Source organism: Arctopsyche grandis, chromosome 3 (assembly GCF_051622035.1).
Source record: "Arctopsyche grandis isolate Sample6627 chromosome 3, ASM5162203v2, whole genome shotgun sequence".
Lineage (NCBI taxonomy): Eukaryota > Metazoa > Arthropoda > Insecta > Trichoptera > Hydropsychidae > Arctopsyche > Arctopsyche grandis.
In genome coordinates, this window is record NC_135357.1 from 36,253,527 (window position 1) to 36,276,835 (window position 23,309).

The 23,309-nt window shown below is 36.5% G+C and overlaps 1 protein-coding gene across 2 annotated transcripts; it reads left to right on the forward strand.

The window, feature by feature from the left end:
- The first annotated feature begins 6,170 nt into the window (after positions 1-6,170).
- Positions 6,171-22,957, forward strand: LOC143909321 (uncharacterized). Of its 2 annotated transcripts, XM_077427243.1 has the most exons (17): positions 6,171-6,411; positions 11,443-11,526; positions 11,603-11,639; positions 11,713-11,818; positions 12,946-13,141; positions 14,370-14,464; positions 14,537-14,674; positions 14,751-15,011; positions 15,084-15,213; positions 16,026-16,203; positions 16,279-16,911; positions 16,991-17,058; positions 18,385-18,621; positions 18,697-18,827; positions 19,793-19,938; positions 21,054-21,217; positions 22,641-22,957. In XM_077427243.1, exons 1-17 carry the CDS (start codon positions 6,322-6,324, stop codon positions 22,653-22,655), a joined length of 2,709 nt encoding a protein of 902 aa, XP_077283369.1. In that variant the 5' UTR covers positions 6,171-6,321; the 3' UTR covers positions 22,656-22,957. The 2 variants fall into 2 exon arrangements, with proteins under 2 accessions (XP_077283369.1, XP_077283368.1); XM_077427242.1 differs by lacking the exon at positions 22,641-22,957 and having other exon boundaries at positions 21,054-21,734.
- The last annotated feature ends 352 nt before the right edge of the window (positions 22,958-23,309 follow it).

Below are 23,309 nucleotides of genomic sequence, written 5' to 3' on the forward strand. Positions count from 1 at the left end.
CTGCCTACAAAGTCACTACTAAAAAAAAATAGCTTTTTAATGTGTATGCTTGTTGCGCAAGCACTTATGGCTCATAAAGGTTAGTGCACATATTTACAATGCACATGCGCACTGTGCATACATATAAATACATGCCTCTCATCATTGTCTGCTGCTAAAATCATATCCTTCGGTAATTCATTACGATATAAATTATTTATGATTGTTTCAACAATCTACATTTCGCCTACTGCTTAGTTATACTGAAAACATAAATTATGTACATGTACATATATTCACAAATTAAAATGGCCGCAGGTGGACAGCTCTTCTTATCTTTTCAACTTGTAAACCTAGTAAATTTTATTTTTGTAGCAAACATTCGATGAGAAACTTGATTGCCATGCATATTTTGATTTGTGTACTGTGTGTCCGAAATTGCTCATGTTCAAAAGGTCCAAATAGACGTTACTTCGTCGTTTTAAGTCCATGCCAAGCAATTTAATTATTTTTTATTTCAGCACAAATGAAAACGTTAGGTATGTTATATGTAAGGAAATGTGGAACGCACACTGCAGAAGCTTGTTTAAATGTATCTAATTTTTATAATAGATTAATATTTCTTATATTATACCAGGCCCAATCGCAGACGAAAACATATGCTAAATCAAACTCAAATAAATAGCTTCATTTGTATATGTGTTTTCTTAAGTAACATTTTTGCTAAATACGATATTGCGTATACTGTCGATTCAAGTTACAGATATGTAATCACGTCGTGTCGTAGCTTTTAGTATAAGTATTATATCACTGGTATTTGAAATTCCAGTAGGGCTTACCACTTCGCTAAAGCTCCAGTGGCGATATTATTTATCAGATCGATTCGACCAGATATTGGTTATGAAACTGCAAAATGCAGTAGTACTGTATTTGAACATATAGTTTTTCTCTAAAACCTGTATTTTACTCGTCATCGCCTTAGATATTTCTTATACCTACAATTCCAACGTGCCATTTAAAAAAAAATAGTTTTCAAGTTTAGATGGTGAACTATGTAGTGTGGAAATAGTACGCTCAAATATTGAATGTTTACATTTATTGATTTTATATTGTATAGAGGAAATGTTACAGTTATTGGCCGATGTACATACTTTTTATGCTTCTTGATAATTTTGCTGGCAAGCTGTTTATTTCCAGCAACCAATATATGTACAACCTGGCCAACAACTATCATTTTCCCTACTTTTATCCATGTATGTGTATTTAGAATTTAAAATATAAATATGGAGTGTCAAGAGTTTTCTGTAAATTCTCGATTTTTTTAAAATGAACAGCAATAAGTGTTCTTTTAAGTTGCGAAAAAATAATTGACAATCAAAGATTGAAGCTCATGATTTGCAGCAGATATCGGTAGATAGTTAGCTATTTGGTCTTGCCATACTCAATATCGTTTATTTGACATAAAGTGTTAATGTACATATACTTGTGTATTTATGATATTACGATAAGCTTAGTGGGTCAATTCTCTTGCCACTCTTGTGTTTTTAAAATGTGTATAGAACATTAATAAAAAAAATGGCGGGAGGGACCGCAATATTTAGCCTATCGATTAGTAGTGTACACGAGCACCATTGTGGACACGCAAGATTCAAACCCTTCACTACAACAGGCCAATTACTGACGTGTCTTCCATACGATGATCCCCTTCTACATATTGTTCTGTACACGATACAATTTTTATCAGAAGACAAGATATGTTAGTCAAACTTAATATATTGTCAATTTATCTATTTGATTACGCTTCGTTAGGTGGCGCGCGTATCGCAAACTACATAAATATAACGGTGGCTTTCAACCTTTTTACGCCTGTTAAAATATGAAAAATGCACTAATTCTGTAGCTTTTAAGATTGAAACAATGATTTCATTTTTTGTTTGGATACCGGATTGGTATCAAAAAACAGTCCGATTAGACTTTCTTTTTCGCGAAGATTTTTCATGAAGGAATTGTCATCTTTAAGAGAATCCTCATTTTCAGGGTATCGACGGTTGAAAACCACTATTATGACAGCGCATTATGCTAAAGTTGATTGGAAAAATCGAGCGTTTACTATCTGATTGTTTTCTGTGAATATTGTTTTTATTTTTCTTATCGTATTTTAAGAGTACTGATGATTCATTGAAAAATAAAGTATGATATATTTCCGTAAATTGTGCATTTTACGCTTTAATTTTTCATAGATATTTACATATGTGAACATTTGCCATAATTTTATTTATTGAACTAATTTTATTGTTCATTTGTTGTTCTTATTTTTTGATCACTTTCAAAAAAATAAATAAAAACGAATAATTGCTATGTTGTTGTTATGTAATTGCTCATTTAGGAACTGTTAGGTGGGTGTATTCATTTTTTAAATTATTTATGTGTATTTAAAGAGAATCCAAGTCAATATAATTAAGGCAGATCGAGACTGCGAGCAGTCTCCGTTAATTCGTTGTGTTGTTTTTTTCTTAAGTTTTGTTTCTATATTTCTTAGCCATTTTTTATCACATTGCTGGTCAATATTGATAAAAAAAAAATTAAAAAATACGTTTATATAGTGTCTAATTATTATAGTCATTAAAAATGGGTGTTATTTCAATAAGTATTTAGTCATTAAGAATTACAAAATTTGAAAAAAAAAAAAAGGTTAAAAATGTTTGTCTAAAAGTGAATCCCTCAATGATTGTGAAAAACTATGAGATGTCTGTTTATCATAAAGGCACAAAATAATTTTATTGTTGTAAATATGTTTTTAAAAAAAATCTTATTATACATATATACGCAGTGATCTATCACTATAGTGATGTAAATTTTTAAAATATGATAAATATTTCTGTTTTTAATTATGAAGCAATAAAATATGAAGTATTCATATGTACGTTTTTAACAGGTCAACCAACCAACAATACAACTTTTCACTGCGTATATTATTTTATTGTGTAATTCGTTGTATAACTTTTGAGATTTTATTATTACGGCTCATTTGGATGAAACCATTTTAATAATAATAGTATATATATATATATATATATATATATATATATATATATATATATATATATATATATATATATATATATATATATATATATATATATATATATATATATATATATATATATATATATATATATATATATATATATATATATATATATAATATTTTCAAAAATATCTAAATGTCAAATAAATTAAAGCTGTTTTCGTGAATTTAGTTTTGATACACTTTTTGATGGAACAGCGTGACAGTAAGAATATAATAGACGAAAGCAAAACGTGTATGATATATCAATTTAAAATTTTCCATGTCATATTGTGCGTATGGTTTCGTCATTGGAAAAAAAGAGCTTTTTACCGGTGTTCCGTATTAGTGTTCAAAACGATTCAAAATGATACCGGGTCGGATTCATCTATGAAATTTAATTACAAGTAATTACAAATTAAAACTTTCATCTTGTATGTTGTTAGCTGTAAATACATATTCTCATCGATATTTTTACGTAAACATTTCAGAACGTGTTCGAATTGTGTCCTCTATCAAAAAAAAAAAAAATCCCTCTGTTGTTCCTTAAAGTAGTTACGTCATTTGTAAAACTGATATAAATGTACACTTTTTGACTGTTATTTAAAATATCTGAATCATATTTGTTGTCATATTTATATAAATATATATAAATCAAATACATTGTCATCAATTAAATTTATATTTTTTTTTATTGAATGCCCTTTTATATTGTTTTGTATGATATAAAAACAGCAGTTCTTAAAATGAAAACTTAATATGCGAGGACATATGTTGACTGGACGACCGTTGGAATGAACCACAATTTAATTTTTTGTGTGCTAACATCAACAAAATCAACTACGCTGTCCAATGATTATAGTATTGTCTCTAATCAGTGACTTTCAAGCTTACGACAAGTTTTTTCCCTATATTTTTACGGTGATTGGATTATTAGTCACATTGCGGTGGTCACAAAGACAATTTTTGCCATTAAAATCGCGAATACTCAATATTTGGCACTCAAGTTCTCGTTAGTATGATAGTTATCGTTAGTATGATGGACTTTTCGGCTCTCAGATGTTCCGTTATAGAGATATTAGTGACTTTGTGACCAGTAATCACCACGAACCATTTTTACACCCCAGGTGTAAAAATATAAAGCCCTAAAGCTGCCCTGAACATTGGTTAAGCTTGGGAAAAATAGTAAGAAAGAAGTATCATAAAGATCCACTAACTTTTAGGAATTTTTCAAGATATTTGAAAAGGTTTATGTTATTTGAAGCAAGTAATTGAATGGGTAAACTGTACAACCTTTTCCGACCAAATATATTATACTTATAATTATTATATTAAAATTAAAATGTAATCAATTTGAAATCAAATTTAAAGAGTGACTTAAAAAATAATTTTCGGAGAATCTTTGATTTTTTTTTCGATCGTAATTGCATATAGTCGTAAGTCGAAATATCTGAAGACGAAGACTACCTGTATATGATTGTCAATGATCTAATTTTAGTTCAATCTCGAAAATTTATTTAAATTGTGTATGTTCTGTTTTAACTTTCAAAACACATTTGTACATGAGATATGTACCTTCTTTAGTTCGTTCGTTTAGGTATTTGCTTTAGTTCGTTCTCATCCTCTGATTTAATGAAAGTGCATGTATTGTAAAAATTATACAAAAAAATTTGCAAAATCGAGCGTACCGGCACCTCAAAATTTAGCACTACACCACTGCTTGGAGCCACAAATATCCAAGCCTAACCAGCAGTAATCAGTATTAAAGATTAGCACGGGATCAAACCCAGTAATATCTCGTTGCTAAAAATAACAACCACCGAGCCATACCACTTGCGGGTGACCGTAACCGCACCGACAGTCAAAAAATCGAAAATGTTCGTCTACCATGCAATATGCATACATATGAAAAACGGTTAGTATATATGTATATAGAGGCGTGCGGTAAAACTCTCTCTCCCCTCATCGTACATCCTCACTTAATTTGCGCAAGCAGGATACAAGAGGAACAGACTTTTCCTCCCGTATCCTGCACGCGCACATTAAACAAAACTGTATGACAAAAACAAAAAGAGAGATAATTTCACCGCATGCCACTGATATATATTATATATACACTAGTGTTGTGCCCGTTGATTTCAACGGGTGGTTTCGAACAGGCGCGGCTTCTTATTTAAATTATATTCACAAGTTGTAAATGTATACAAATGTGATTTTTTATATTTTTTCTGGGGGTGCTGCAGCGCCGCAGTTCCTATGCACGAGCCGCGCCTGGTTTCGAATATATACTTAGTACCGTTTACCGGTAAACGGACTACTAGTCATATGTGAACCAGTCACAGGACAACCGGTCACTCTAGATCGGTCACACGTGATCACACTAAAATTGGTCACGAGAAAACTGGTCACACCCAAAAATTCGACCAATTTTTAATTTTCGGGTGTGACCAGTTTTAGGGTGTTACTAGTTTTCTCGTGACCAGTTTTAATGTGACGGTTGATCACGTGTGACCATAGATGTATAATACATAGATCCGCCCTCACGGTTTATACTGGTCTCCCTTTTGACGCATGCAAAATACATGGCGCATGCACACTTTTCTCTCAGTAGGTTAGTAGCTTCTAAGTAGGAAAGGTCGATTGCGGAGATCTTGTCGATAGATATGCGGAGATCTCTTCATCTTTTCTCGTCACTAACTGAGGGGTGCAGGGGGGTTTAACTAGCGGGGGGAAGTGAAAAAAACGCCGACCACTGCGTCGTAGGGAAAAAAATATGTAATGCCATATCTAGGTTATTCTAGATCTATGCGTGTGACCGATCTAAAGCGACCGGTTGTCCCGTAACCGGTTCACATTTGACTAGTAATCACCGAACCCCGTTTACCATGCACCCTTTTTTTTTTTGATCTTTCGACTTAAGATCTTTCAATTTTCAATCTATGCCTTCCGATATTTGCTTTTTCGATCTTTCGACTTTCGGTGCCGCGAGGTAGACCAACCGCTGGCTATTGTACACCCGAGAGAGAAGAGAAAAGCGAACCGACCTCGGGGGAAAGTACATAATCACACTCACACGTGTACGCGTGTCGGACATGGCCTCGAATCGCGCCGCTACGACCGCGTCAGGTTCAATTGTGTAGGAGCGCGGCGACAGGCGGAGCGGCTACACATTGCGCACGGAACTTCGCCCCTTTTTCGCCGGGGCCCCCTTTCCGGTTCCGCTTCCGGTCGCGACCCGACCCCTCACCCCGATTCCGGCCCCCCCGCGCGCCGACATGACGAGCGTGGCGGCCAGAAGGAACGGACGCGGCGCCGCCCCCGACTACTCCGACTCCACGGACGACTCCAGAGACCATTCCGACAATGTGAGACACCGTTCAAACAAACCCCACGACGTCCACACGCCCACACTGTGACGTAATTCACCCACACACGCACACACATTGACAGCCTTCGGTGCAAATGTCATCTCTCACACGCCTACTTGTTCACGCTAATTGGCCGCTTAATTGGGTCAATGGCGCGTTTACGCCCCGTTTTCTGTGAATGAACCCCCCCTCGACTCATTTACCCGCCCCCGCATATTCCCGCATCTCTTTTAGTCCTGGATGCGGGATGTGTGTCTGAGATAGAAATGGCCAAGTGACAGCTAAGTCGACCGTAACGTGATCCGTGACGGCCATGTTCAATTTTTTTTTTTTCGGTGTATATTTACGCGCGCTTGTTTGCGTCTCAGTTTTTTGTTTTTGTTTTGATACTGTTTGTCGTCGATTGATCGAAGCTGTGTTTATATTGAGCAATTTCAATTGAATCTCAATAGTCTTGAAGCATGATACGAATCAATTTTTTCATTAAATATAAATATATTAATCAAATCGCCTGACGCTGCTTAACCTTTCCACCTCGTACGACTACTATACATGTCCTAGCGAACATGCCCTTAGCGCGCGAGACACGCATACATGTCTTGGAAGTTCCAACCTGTATAAGAGCCGTCTATTGTGTTAAAATTTTATAACTTGGTTGAAAATATTACTAAATGTATACTTTACCAAATTCAATGGATGGCAGTAGTCAAAAAAAAATATATAGGTTGTAAAATTCAAAAAAATATTACAACCTATATTTATAGTCGAAAACGCGATAGCAAAATCCGCCAAAAAGCAGCCGCGTATAGGGCATGTTCGCTTAATTTGGTGACGCGGGCAAAGGGTTAACCTTCCATCGGGCGATTTCCTTTGAGCAGGCGCATGTCGTAAATTTTACGTCATCAAGTTTTCTCCATGTAAATGCTGTTTTATGTATGTAAATATCGTAAGGTTATGAAAAATGATAAATGACAATACTCTTAAAAATATATATTTTACTCTCTAAACAAAAAACCAAAACAACACTCTAAATATGCTGACATTTCAAAACAAAATATTTTATCGACCTATTCGATCATTAGTTAGAATTATTAATCAGAATCAATATTACCTATTAGTCAGAATTAATATTTTCATCCTTACAATTATTACAAACCACATCAAAGGCAGAATGCTACTTGCATGTAAAGGATTCAACGGAACGCTCAACGATAATTGCCAAATATCGATGACTCACAAAAACTTCTAAGCACAACCGATTCGCCTGCAGTTTCGGGAAACACTGACCTTCGAATAGCTCGAAGCTCGATGCTTATCACTAAGTGGTATAAGTAGGAGATGCGATAAAGCGCATTTGTCGTAAATTTTACGACAGCGCGCCCGCTGGAAGGTTAAGAGGGCTGTACACCCGAAACCTTAATTTTGTTGCCGTTCCTTTCTTCGATATATATATTGAGTGAATGCGACAGTTGCGCTTCGACCAGATAATGCGTATTTTAAATCGACAAAATCGAGGTTTCGTATTCTCCAATTTTCTCCTCCAAAACTGGACCAATTTTTAAAAAAATTTCATCATCAGTGTGAGAAAGACCGTTAAATAAGCACGCTGGACTCTTTTCGTGGGTGTAAAAAAGAGGCGATTTTATAGATGTTTGGTGGCGGCTCCTATAAAAAATAACTAATCAAAAAAATTAAAGCAGATGCATGCCAATGGTGGATATCCATAGCATGGGTTTGGTGCATCCGCTCTAAAATCGCCAGATTAACAGAACGGCAGCTTTAAACGTAATTCTCGTTTTCTCGAATGATAGATTGCACATCAGATGACGAGTAACCTTTCGATGTACACAGATGCAATTATTAAAATTGAGTTGGATCTTTCTGGCGAGTTTAATAAGGCAAGATTTGGAACTTATCGAATCTTGCCTTATTAAACTCGTCAGAAAGATCCAACTCAATTTTAATAATTGCATCTGTGCACATCGAAAGGTTACCCGTCATCTGGTGTGCAATCTATCATTCGAGAAGACGAGAATTGCATTTAAAGCAGCCATCCGTTAATCTGTCGTTCAATTTGTCTGGCGATTTTAGAGCGGATGCACCGCATCCCCATAGCATATTAAAAAATAATTTTTCTCTACTGCCATAATTGAGGAAGGGAGAAGTGTAATACGTTTGTATGGACAAGGCGCTGGTGTACAGCCCTCTAAAGTAGGTAAAAGTCGACCATACGATTTTAAAATGCAGATTTGCATAATAGTCAAATTGCTCAAATGTATGTATGGTGAAAAAATGAACCGTAATCGGTAGACTTTCTTTGAGAAATGCCATTAACGCTTTGAGTGCTGACGTCTTTTCTGTTGAAAAAAGCCCCCCCCCACGCTGAAAATTTCGCCAACATTTCCTATTAGAATTATTTAGAAATCCAATAGAAAGTAGGTATAAAAATTGTAGCTAATCCAAACAAACCCTAGATAATTATCGCCGAGGATTTCTAGTTTTGTAAAGGTGTGTTTAGACTCTCTAATATATCTTGCAACAATGTAGCATAAACAAAACAAGTCTATTGATGAATGTATTTTTCCAAAAAATAGTTCCATCTTCTTCATTGTTGTTAAAATGTAATGCTCACAATCTAAATGCCAAGCCACAATCTAAAATACTCGGCAGTTGGGGATTTCCATCGGGTAATTCTGCTATGGTTATAAATTCAGAAATTCCATTGTAAACCAGTCTTTGCATTTTTTTTTCAATGCTCCTTGGAAAGGCTTAGCAGGTAGTATTCTTGTTTATTTTTAACGTACACAAAAAATAATGCCTATCAGCGTATTTCAGGCTCATCGCCTTGTTGGCAAAACGCCGATCGACTTTGGTCAGCATTCAAAGGGTTAAGTTTCTACGTATACTTCAAAATGTTCATTTTGTTACAAGGAAAGAAATCAAATCGGCTTTATAATAGACTAGTGATACTACCCGGCTTCCCTCAGTTCCACTTTTGACGATCTCTTCCGTGTTAGCACAGATATAATAAAAGTAACTTGAAATGGAAATGCAGTCTAGTAGTGAGAATACCATCGAACCATGAAAAAAGTCTTCATTTGTTTTTGTTTTTTTTTACTAAATTTATTTGAATCGAAAAAAATAATATTATTTAACGACTGACCAATCACAATCGTCTTTGACCAATCCAGCCAATCAGAAACGAATTACAGACGCCGTTGTTTGGTTTTATATATGTTGCAGTAAAATTGTAAAGCTAAAATCAGTATACATTGAATAGTAGGTGTATGCATCATGTAAATCATCCAGTAACAGTATACACAGGAGAATGAATGAACGCGTTTACTAGTAAATTCATACACTAGCTATCCATATGCAGTCAATGTTAACGAAAGGAATAGCAATTTTTAATCGGCCTATGGCTGATTAAACTAAAAACTGAAAGAATGCGACATTACAACGAAGAACATATTATTAATGAACAAAATAAAATGTAAGCCAACCTAACCCAGCATCATATGACATAATTGTTATTAATCCACAAGAATAGTCGAAATGTGATTTTTCTAAGTGGAATTTTACTTAATTCTCATATAAATTAAAGATAATATAATATATTAACCCTATTAATTCAATTCAGATTCGTGTAAATACGAGTAAACACTAGTACGAGCTTTTTGCTCGCAATTTTACCGATTTAAAGTTCAGCACACTTCCAATAAACCCTTTTAAACGAAAACAAAAAATAGTGTGGTCAGAACACTATCTCAATAAACATGTTTCAATAGAAAAAACTCAATATAAAATAGTATTAACAGTGGGAAAAAATCCCAAGTGAAAATACGTACTTTTGATTTGAACTGGATGACTACTTAGAGAGATTTGAAAGCTGAAAAGTACTACAAATGGAAGATAAAATACCCGACTATAGATTCCAATATTCATTTTGAACAGGAAATTGACAGATTTTGAGACATCGACCGAACAAAACCAAGATATAGAAAAATCGCGCGATTTAAAAAACACATATCCGAATCTCGAGCCAATCAACATTTTTTATTACCAGATTCGTGTTCACTAGGCATAATTCTATAAGAAAAGTCATATCTCGTCTCTGAACCAAAAAAAAAGTCGTCATTTGTCGAACAGTGTTATTGTCTATTTCGTATCAATTCCACAATAAATTAGCTATTTGAACACAACCAGTGATATTATTGAGGATAAAATTCATTGAAAGAGTAACGGCAAACTTTGGTCAGCCGTCAAACCACTCAAATTTCATTTGTTAGCAGATTTAATTAAGTGTATACTATGTCTAGTAAGAGTATCTGCGAAATCTAGCGTTATAAGCTTTAGCTTAAAACCAAAGTACAGACTCAATGTAATCGGTGTATACTAATTCGAGATTTGACGCTCTTACTGTAACATGTATAAGATACTTGAAGTAAATCTATATTTAATTCTGAAACGTGTAACAAGATGAAAACATATGCATAAAGCTATATCAAAACTATCGATTTAGTTAGTAGCTCGGTTTTAAAAGAAACCATGTACGTGTGTGCTTAAAAGAAAGTAATGTACGTGTGTGCTGAAACTTTGCTCTGTGTAAATACTGAGTATGATTCAGCGGCTAATTATATGGCGAGGAACATTGCTTAGAATAGGTCAATAAATATACTATATATATTATGCTAAATTTCATACATATGTAAGTCATCGTGTAAATGCAAATTTTTGATCTGAAAGTTGAAATTACGAATACAATTCGACCGGATTGATCCCAATGTGGAACGATTGCCAATTTGCAAAATGGTTGAAAATTAGAATTTTAATATTGAAAAAGCGCACACACACGTTTGTAATTATAATTGCTTACTTTCACATGCAAAATTGCATTAAATCGCGGAATGCGTGTAAGAATGAGACATTCAGGTCACGTCTGCTTTCTCTTTTGCACCTCGGTCGGTTTTATGAGTACGATGATTTCGACCGCTCGGTATGAGTTTAATTTTTCATGCATGCTTTCAGGAAGGACAAGAAGGTGACTCCGAGTATGGATCCGTCGAGCATAGCGGATCAGAAATGTCCGACAGGGAGAGCGGAGACGCTCAGGTAACCCGTCTTCAACGCCGTGTATGTTATTTTAGTGTTTTTTCTGTGCTTAATATATTTTTTATCAATTGTGCAGGGAGAAGGACAAAAAGCTGACGATGCCAGTAATCAAGGTTGGATTGTAGCATTTGATGTGTTATTGTGTTTTATTTATAGTGTTTTAATGTGTCTGTTTGTGTGTTCTAGGTTCTGTAAAGCCTCAAGTCGTCGATCACGATGAAGATCGTCGTAATCCTCAGTACATTCCCAAGAGGGGAACCTTTTATGAGCACGACGATCGTACGGCACCTGGGTCAGTGCTTTTGCCGTGTTTTATATGATACATCTAAATATATATTCTAATATTATGACGAACTCTCAGCTCTGTCTCCATGTGTAGAACATGTTTATTGTTTGTGGTGTAGTCCAAAGAGAAGAATACTTCTCCGACGGGGCTGGGATTCGATGAGTAGGGTGAATATTTTATAACCTGAACCTGAAGGAAGCTGGATTTTAGTATCGTCCGAATCTCAACGGCAACTATAGGACTTGAAAACGAATCGTATTATTATTATTTCAAAATTCTATCGGTGTCTGAATCTGTACCGTTCAGTCCTGAGCCTGACTGAATACATTGCGGTAGGATATGTAACGGATCTACTCTTGTAGCCGTTAGTTTGATAAACGTATGAAATTCAGATTCAGTTTCGTTTATTTATTTATTTATTTATTTATTTATGAAGGCTTACGTCATCAATCGACACTTCTTTCACTGTAAATTGTATTATTTGGGTTTTTTTTTAAATGAGATTTAACCGTTTGCCCGCGGCCGTCTTCTATGGAAGCTTTGCGCGACAAGTCTATAGCGCGGCTGTCTTCCATATGATTTCTGAACTTTGCACGGGATTTTGAGCCTTATATGCGCCTATTTCAACTGTTTTAAGGTTCAAAATTGGTTGAATATATCACTGAGAGTTGAATGACATCTATTCAATTTGCTTAAAATGAATATATACCAGTCAAAATTAGTTTTTGTGGAACCATACTGAAACCTTGTTTATGTGACGTCACGTCTGTTGAACAATGGCGACGATATGTCTCAATTTTATGAAGAATGTTTATTTGACAATTAAGCCAAAACTACGAGATATACTATGTATTTTATTGTTTAAAATAATACTTTATGTGTTAATTAACATATCTGGTTACTTGAGTAAATATTAAAATCTGTATTTAAGGTCGAAAACTCGATTGCCAAATTCGCGAAGAAGGTGCCGCGTACAGGGCTTGTTCGCTATATTTATTGCCGCGGGCAAAGGGTTAATATGTGTTTCCGTCTGAGATTTGAAAAAGCTCTATCGCAACGGCTTCAGCCTGACTCTTTACTGACTGAGCTACCGTCATGTTCACGTTGTATAATGTTCGTATGATGCATTACAGGGCGGAAGACGATGGTGTGGCCAGTCTCGAGGATGGGATCGCCTCTATTGACTCATCCCGCGTGGATAGGAGTGTCGTGAGCATCGGAGAAGTCGACGAAAGGGTCACCACACCGACGACACCAGCCGAACGACGCAAGACACCAAAATCGAACGCCGACCGTTGGCTTCACGACAAGTACAACGAAAACGATCAGGTCCGTTCTATTACAACAACGGCTCCAAACTTTTCTTGACTTGCTCCCTCCCCACATATTGGGAGACTAATGATGATCACAGTGGCTTTTCACTATTATCAATTTTTAAGTACCCTGGTTGAGAATCGCCGTATTTTTACTCTATCTATGTACGTAGTAATAATGGACGTAGTTTTGTGATCATGCGAAAATTCAGACTCGAGATTTTGACTGAGTCGAACTCGGAATCGATCACTGATGACGTTTTCATGATCTAGAAAAGATGTGTGTGTGTGTGATTTTTTGAACACCGCTAGTCCTATCAAACTGAAACTTAGTATTGGTTACTGAAATTCTTATCGATACGGCGTAATTTTTTTTTATCTCCCAAACTGCTAACCAAATCGGATTGAAATTTTTGTAAATGTAATAGAAATATTATTATAAATTTTAGTAGTAGTACTTTTACTCTAGGTAATCGAAGTTTTTTATGTTTTCCTCCGAAACCTTTTGGTTTATTGAATTGAAATTTCATATCTAGAAGTTTAAGTTTAAAACCAAGTTATATATAAAATTTGGTAAGCATTCGTCAACCGGAAGTGGCAGTTTACTCTTGTTCGATTTTTCTTCCACTACTTTTTTCGACCCCTTAAACATGTGTGCTCTTCACGAAAAAAATCATGTATTATTCTTGTATCAATGTGATGAAAATAAAAAAAAAATCACTAAATTTAATAGACCGGAAGTGGGATATTTTCCTCTTAGAAAGGTCAAAAATGTTGTGACCACTATTCTGTCCACACCCCTGAACGTATCAAGCTGAAAATTTATATTTGTATTCTTTATGTACTCACTTACAGCTGATAAGGTTTTGGTCAGAATTCGTAAACTGGAAGTAGTTTTTTTTTTTTTTAAACAATATTTCATTATTTTATTTTGACCTTTTGAATTATTTTTATTTTCTTGGTACTTAGTGAGTATAATAATTATAGTGATTTTAAGTAATAAAAAAATTTCGAACAAAATCCAACAACCGGAAGTAGAACTTTTGTCTTGTGTAAGTTTCCCTACATTTGCTCTCAATTTGTATCGAAAATGCTTTCATAACCGGTATGTGTGAACGTGTATGTGTGTTTAATTATCGAATTTTGTTTTGTGACCTTCTTATATTCCTCAAATACATAGTCATGGGTTGGTCACATCCGAATTTTTTTTAGTGTTGTATAATTTGTTTTATTATCCATTTCAGGCACCCAAAAGTAGCGACGAGCTGATCGCCATATACGGATATGATATCCGAGGGGAGGAAGGTCCGCCAAAGGCTTTCCGTCGCCATCGCTATGGGTGCGAATATTCGATTTGAACTTGTGCTGTTAATGTCGGTTCATGTTTTGATTATGATATTTGGCTTTTTAGACGCGGTCCGAATAAATACACCCGCAATTGGGAAGACGAGAACGCTTACGGGAAAGGTGCTGCCGTCAGGTCTCCGAAGCCACCACCCGTCGTCACCAATGGAAAAGAATTCCCGGCTTTGCAGCCCAAAAACGATAGGCATGTATTTCAAAACCATAATAAAGGAATTGAACCATGTTTCGTATAATTTAAAACGGCACATGTTTGTTTTCAGAAATCGTATTAACAAACGAAAGCCCGAACGCAAAGTTCACGTGGTCGATAATAAGGTAGCGTTGGACATGAGTGTCACCGATAAAATATCGCACACGAACAAAGTGTTCACAAATAAGACCAATAAGATTGAGAAGGACGTGCAAGAGAAACCGACGTTGGAAGAATTGCCTCGTTGGAAACGAGGCCCATCCAAAGTCGAGCCTCGCAAGCCTGCCATCGTCGTAAAGAATCAGACACTGCAACAGGAGCAGATCAAATGGTACCAGTGCCGTACCGGCTAATGAATTTTGTATAGGATTTATTTATTTTTAATACTTTTGTTGTATTTTAGGCCAGAGCCTCCTCGGTTGAGCTCGCCACCGAAACCACTGCCGATGATGAGTGCTCAGGTTCAGTCGTCTCCACCTGCTATGGTACCGTTGCAAGAAAATAAATTGCCATCTGCTCGGAAGTTGAATCAGGTATGAAGTTAATTAGTAAAAAAAGGGAACAATTTAAACGTCCATTTTATAAAATAAATGTGCATTTAAAAAATATTTTTGTACATTAAAAAAAGTTTGTGTGCATTTCTAAATGACGGATACAGATTGCATTAGAAACTTTGCTTTGATCATTGAAATAAATATTTGCTACTCAACACGTTCAACCCGGCGTGTACCACCGGTGGCCACGCGTATAGTGCTATAGCAGACTATAATTTTGCACCCCAACACTACAATTCCTATAAAATTCTAAAGATTTAGGGACAACTCATTATATAAAGTGATTTTATGCCGTCACGCGTGACAGTGCCGCCACATGGGCAAATGTATGAAATCATGCGCCGGGCTGAATGTGTATTACAATGACCAAAATACGAACTGACAACGACCAACGCTTCTCTCTACTGGATTCCTTCATTTTTACCTTGGCTTCGACTACATTACTTCGAAGTAAACACTTTTGACAGTTGACCGTTGTCAATAGCGGAAGACTGCAACATTGCCAATTTTTTTTATCTATTCTAATGCTAAAATCTATTTTTTCGAATGATCGTTTCATATTTTTAATGGTCACTTTATAATGCCAAAATATTTTATTCGATGCACAATACGAGATTGTCTAATGCACCGAAAATAATGCAAATTTTTAATGCACAAACATTTTTTTTAAGATACAAAGTATTTTTCTCAATGTACAGTTAAATAGTACCCATAAAATATATATATATATACCCAGTCATTCCTTCTATAAAACCTGTCAACGTCTGTTATAAATAATATATTTGTTGCAGTCTCAGGTACCTCCACGCCTGCAGGCCATCGCACCAGCCCAGTCTGCAGCCGCTGCGACATCTCCAGCATCCACAGTTCCAGCTGCAGATGCCAGTACGAGGGGCAAACGGTATTCCAGTTTGAGGCAAAGACCAATGCCGGACACCTACCAGCCTCATCAACAGCAATACATTACGGGTAACGTGCATACAACAGTGCTCTCGTTCACTACTTATCAATAGCATTATATGACATGTGAATTTGTACGTTTAGATTATCAGCAAACGCCTGTACCAAAGCAACCGACCAATCAACAAACGATACCTTCGATGACGACCCTACCTCACCGACAGACGCCTCCGCTACTGCAATCGGCCACTCAGCACCATCCGTCGATACAGCAGCTGCATCAGCAAGCGCCGCAGCAGTTGCACCAGCCAGCCGCTCAGATCCACCAGCAGCAGGCCACTCAGGGAATTCACCAGCAGAGCGCTCAGCTACTCCAACAGTCGGGCCAGATACACCAGCAGGGTGCGCAGATGCTGCAGCAGACGGCGCAGATACACCAACAAACGCCACAAATTCACCAGCAGACGCCGCAGATCCACCAACAGACACCGCAGATACACCAACAGAGCACACAGATTCATCAACAGGCGGCGCAGATGCATCAGCAGCCGGCGCAGATACATCAGCAGCCGGCGCAGATACATCAGCAGCCGGCGCAGATACATCAACAGACTCCACCGCCGCCGTTGCCACAGCCTCAACCGCATCATCAGACGCCACCTCCAGCGCATCAATCGCTGAACAGGCAGCAGGCTAACATCCCCATGAGACAAGTTCCCCGAACGCACCAGCAGCAGATGACTTTGCACTCGATAAACAATCCAGCCCACTTACAAGGTTTGTCTTGAATTTGTCCGTTTGGTTTTGCTATTTTTAGCTTCCTGTCAAATTTGTAATTATTCCTAATACGTTTCAGCTGGATTGGTGACGACACAAAGCTATGCCACTCCTCAAATGCTACCCCCTCAAGGGCAGTATATTCAAGTAAGTATTTTTTTAGTTTGATATGTTCGGAAAAAATCGAAAAAGTGCCACCAGATCGATTCCAATTCCAACTCTAAGTTAAATTTTCTCACAATCACAATCTATTTGATACTTACATAGTATTTATTAGTATAACCAGCGGCGTGGACAGACAAAAAAATATATAAGTATATTTGTAATCATTCTTCGTTAACCTTTCCACCGCGTACGACTACTATACATGTCCTAGCGAACATGCCCTCAGCGCGTAAGACACGCATAGATGTCTTGGAAGTTCCAACCTGTACAAGAGCCGTCTATTGTGTTAAAATTTTATAACTTGGTTGAAAATATTACTAAATGTATACTTTACCAAATTCAATAGATGGCAGTAGTCAAAAAAAATTCAATGTAGGCTAAAATAATTTATAAAATATTACAACCTATATTTATAGTCGAAAACGCGATAACAAAATCCGCAAAAAAGCAGCCGCGTACAGGGCATGTTCGCTAAATTTGGTGACGCGGGCAAAGGGTTAAAGATATACCTATAAATTTCAGCGCAATCCCTTTTTAGTAAATGTAAAATTATTATCTTCATATATTATATTCTAAAAACTAAATACAATATGTTGCGATTTTAAATATAAATAAAAACAATTATTTCTGTGATGTCTTTAAATCCTTTTTGAAAGATTATTTTTGTATAAATTTTGCCATCAGACAATTTCAATTATACTGAAAACTTTATCATCATTTAACAAATTTTGGTTTTTGGCGCCTCTCACGAAGCTGGCGCCCCAGGCCTATAAAGCCTGCCCCTAGGGCCGGCCCTGGTTGTGGACTAATGGTTAGCATATTATGCTCTCTATCAGAGTGATCAAGGGTTCGAATCCCACTAGAGTCCCGCTGTTGGCAAAACTTTGGTTTGTGACTCCAGGTCGATCGTTTCCTATCAGAGTTTGCCAATTTTGTCAACGGTTCCTGTAAAAATTGGCATCTCCTTTCTACAAATATCACTCTTGCTAATCTCAAGCTAATCAGCGTTTTGAAGTTCGCTAATTTGATTATAAAATGCCGCAAAAATTTCTCCGCATAGATGTCACTGTGGATGTTTATATGAATTCGCATTGTATAAAATGCTTATATACGATTATATTAATTGATTGTATTGTATCTGTATAAGTGCACTGGTCGCTTTGGGCCGATCAGTAAAGGGGAGTAATCATGTTCTATGAAATAAAATAAAATCTAATAATGTGACAAGAGTTTTGCTAACCGAAACAAAATTACAACTACAATGCAATCAATGGAAAATCAACACGTCTGTATGTTTTGTTTGTGTAGAATGCCAACGGGACAGTCTACGGCCATGTGGTTCCTCAGGTGTATGCAGCGCCGCCTCCACAAGCCTATGCGACTCCGCAGCATCAGCCCATTCCTCCGCAAGCCATGCCGCCGCAGCCGCTACCCCCCCAAGCAATGCCGCCACAAGCAATACCTCCACAAGCCCTTCAACCGCACACGTACCACCACCAAACGCCAGCTCCGCAACACCCATCACCATACGTACCTCACGTGAATGTAATACGATCGATATTCATTACGACGCACGTATACAATTGATGTTATTTTAATTTTGTATCTTATGATATGTAGACCGGTCGAACGGTGTTCCGAGAACCCAGTGGTATTACATACTACAGTCCTCAGGAGCAGAAGGGAGCTGCGCCGCCCACCCGGAGACCAACCAACGCTATACCAATCGTGCCTCCACCCCCGAAAGAAAGGTTCGGTTTTGAGTTTTGTTTATATTCCGTTTATTCAGCATGGTATTGTATTGTTGACCATACAGGCACTTTGTCAATTGTCATTTCTCGCTATATGCGCATGATTTACAGCTCTATTTGAGTATTGATTCTGAATGTTCTTGTGAGCTTTTACAAGAGGATTTAAATGCTCTTCATGCTTGGTCGTTAATTAACCGTTTGCCTCTTAATGTCTCCAGATGTAAAGTAACGTGTTTATACCATACCATTCCTTATCTTGCTGGTAACTCTATTTTGAACTGTGACGAGTGACCTAAGATTCTCCAATCACATTGAGCTCTGCTTCAAGGATGCTGGGGTTTGTTTCCATAATCCCACTATTCTGAGGCTGCTGTACAATGCTCTAGTGAGAAGTATCATGGAGTATGCCTCAATAATCCGGATTCCTTCAGCCAAAGTTCAATCCATCAAACTTGAACTTATCCAAAGACGCTTTCTCCGACTTATTTATAAGGAGCAATATGGGATTTACCCATATGTATTTCCTTCAAGATTTGTCATGGGTATGGTCGGCTATACTTCTCTAGAACACCGGGGGAATGTTGCCCTCGTCAAGTTTTTGTTTTCTTTATTTAGAGGTTTTATCTCGTGTCAGTCTATTCTGGCGGAGATTGGCCTTCATGCTCCGGAGAGTTTGATCTGGACCCCTATTTCATATTCCTCTGGCATGTATCAATTCTCCAATTCCTCGTGGCCTCCGTTCCTTAAACTCACTGGATGGTGGCCATTGACATTTGTCACATCTCTCGTCATTTGCTGCACCACTTCCTCGGTTACGGAGGTTGTGACCAATTGGAACAGTATTTTTCATGTACTTTCTTCCATTATTAATCTGTTTAGCACACTCCCCGCTTTAGAGCAATCTGTTAGATGAGTGTGCATGATTAATTGATGTATGTATATAATAATAAAAATTGTTTTTTCAGGGGTAAACTAGGTGAGGGCGTTCCGCCCCCATCGGACAACATCGATCACATAGTTGACAATATGTTCGTGCCGCGTCAAGGACGAACGGGACCCTCGAGACCCGGTATGCACGATTATACACACACGAGTGTTGTCGGATCACATGGTTAATCACAATATATAATATTATATGTGTTTGTAGAAGTATGCGCAGTGGATTGAATCCAATCAGTAATAATATGTGCATATATTTTTTAATAGAATTTGTCGTTTGGAATACATTAATCGTTTTAAAGCCCGCTAATCACGATTGTAAATTTCCACTTGTATTTTAAAGCTATAATTAGAGGATATATGTACATATATTGTACAATTCATTTATAAAAGTGGATCATATGTATTATAACAGAAAGTTATGCGCTTAAGTCGCATGCATTATAATACTGATAATGATTAATTGGACTGAGCAACAAAAAAATCTAATATTGCTGTGCCAAAAGTATTCGAAGCAATAATCAGATGTTTTGTGTTGATTGTGTTTTTTTTTCCGTGCTATATTATGCATTAATTGGGCCATTTTTATATTTCACTACGTTTACAACAGCTGCGTTTTAATTATAAGGCTCTATATTAGCTTCACTTCGCAATCGATTCTGTATCTTTTCCTACCTTTGCTAACTTTGCCATTTTGCGCTGTTTGCTCAACGATGGTAATTTAAATCGTTTCTGATGATGAAAAATAATCATAATAAACCTTCTGAATTTGCATTATTTTTGGACATGGTGACGTTTTTATAGCTAGTGGACTTATATGTTTGTCCCACTCGTATTTTTAATTGTTTAAACGCCAATAAATTTATCATTTTCACGCTGTATCTAAAATTTGCATTTTAGGCTCTCGTTATAGTGAAAAATTATCGAAATAAGCTCATAATATTATGGGGAAAAAATATGTAAAGTATATTTTGGACTTTTAAAATTCGATGGGTAATTAATTATGAGTATTTTAAAGCAATAAAAAAACACAATCAATAGGAAAAACATCTTAGCATTTTTTTAAACGCTAATTAATATCCTGTAAGCGAAAGCAAACCAGCAAAAATCAATGTCATATTCGAATTCAGTGGGTCAATCTTAGTAAAGATTGACTCTGATAATTTTTTAGTCGTTTGCTCAGTGTAGTTAATGTTCACTCCATTGCGCATTGTATTATTTAATGAAATTATTAATACACGTTCATATTTTGATGTGTTGTTTATTTATCGAATGTTGAAATTTTAGGTGAAACTCCACCGAGGTCGTTGGAGCCGACAATGATGAGACAAATGGAGGACGCGGCTCGCCAATTGGAAGAGAAGTATATAGAAGAGAAGGCAATGAAAGAGATAACCCCTGAAGCAGCGCCGTCCAGATTAGACCTATCAGCGCAAATGGTCGAAGCACCCGTCACAAACATATCTCACACCGAAGCAGTAATAACCCCGACAGACAGCAGCGTGATCCATCAAATAGAAACCTCAACCAAAGAACCGACCACGCCGGAACTAATGACCCCTCAAAATAGTCAAATACCCGAAGTCGAAACGCCAGAGACGGAGGCCGAGACAGTGCCGGAAGAACCGCAACAGCAGCAGCAGCTCGTTGAAGAAGTGCAATCAGATGCACCGGCGATAGAAGAACAATCGGTCGTTGAAGTTGAAGTTCCCGTAGAGAAGGAACCCGAACCGGAGATTCCGATAGTTGAAGTCGTCGCTGAAGTAGTGGAGGCCGAGCCGGAAATTGCTCCTGCACCCGAAAGCCAACCCTTGACTGAGCCGGTGGCGGTTGCGGTTCCAGATCCAGATCCAGCTCCAGCTCCGGCTCCGGCTGCTGACGACGTTCCGAAGGTAGAAGTCGCCGAAACGAAAGAGGAAGCGGCCGAGTGCTGAGTCAATTCTGAAATGTGAATGCTTCGAGATTATCAATAACCTCTCTTTATATATATATATATATATATATATATATTACATATTAATCTATTTGTTCTCTTTTTTATTTAATTACGAAATTGTCGATGCACTTTCTATTTTTTTTTTTTTTTGGTTTGATCCGATGTCTAGGAAGATCGTGTTTTTTATTGTTCAATTTTCATGTATGACGAGCAATGTACAATTTATAGCAATATTTTTTTAAAACAATCATAGATTATAGTGTTGAATGTATTTTTTCATCGATTGGTTGATTATTGTTAAATACATCGTAGTCTAATTATTGAGACCGCCTGGACATCATCATCATCATCATTGGTTGCGTCGTTCGTATGCTGTGAACTTTTTTTTATTATCACTATTTTATAAGAGCGTTCGTATGCTGTGAATTTTTTTTATCATCATTTTCTTTATTTTATAAGAGTATAAAAATATATATATGTATGATAAATATAGCACAATAAGATATGATTACTTTTACGTTCACACCATTTTACAAGAATAAACCCGGTTTCATTTGTACGCATGTTGTAATTCTCAATTTCCTATCTAGAAATATTTATATATATATATATATATATATATATAAGGTTGTGGCTATTTGCAGGTACTACATCTGCGAATTATTGGCTATTTGCAGATACTATATCTGCGACAGGCGCAAAGGCTTCTGCGCATGCGCGTGAACTGTCACTGTCAACGTGTTTACTGATAAAATTTAGTTAGAACTCGTAAAATGACGTAGTATGAACGATTGATTAAACATATAAGATTAAAATAATGAACGATTGATCAATGAAGTCAAGTATACATTAAATGTAAGAAATTATAATCGGATTATAAGTTCAAGCGCATGCGCAGAAGGCTTTGCGCCTGTCGCAGATATAGTACCTACAAATAGCCACAACCTATTTAAAATTCAAATGAAACGCGCGTCTTTTGTTTGTTTTTTTTTTCTTGTATCAGGTGCTATAAAGAAAAAAGTAAAAAAAAAATCGATCAAGTCTATATGTTGATATAATAATAGAAATAAATAACAATGCTTATGTTATAATATATTATTTAAATGTTGCCGTTGTTAACTCCGTCACTTTATATAATAATAACGATAATAATAATGGGGGGGGTTTTAGGGGGGTAGTATTGGCTTTAAAAGATTCGTTCTCAAATGATCTGATGACAATTTCAAATAGTGACACATGAATGCATTTTAATAGTAAAGAAATATAATTAAAAAAAAAAAAAACACTATCTAGTCAAGTACGAGATATCAAGTAATAATCAAAATTTATATAAGTATATTTTTCGTTGCATTAAAAATATAATGACGGGCGTCTGATGAGTTTGTAGACGCTCGTGCATCATCTAATCTCGGATCAACGTTGGAATTTGTAAATACGATTGCAATTTGTAATATGATTGCAATCATGCCGTTTCAATAAAACTGTGCGTTTCTGTTTTCAAATTTATTTTTGCTACTTTAATTTCAATGTCTGTTTGTTTTTTTTTCACTCAACTGTATTATTATTGTATAACATTTTCGTTTGTAATGAGCACATGTTTATTTTTG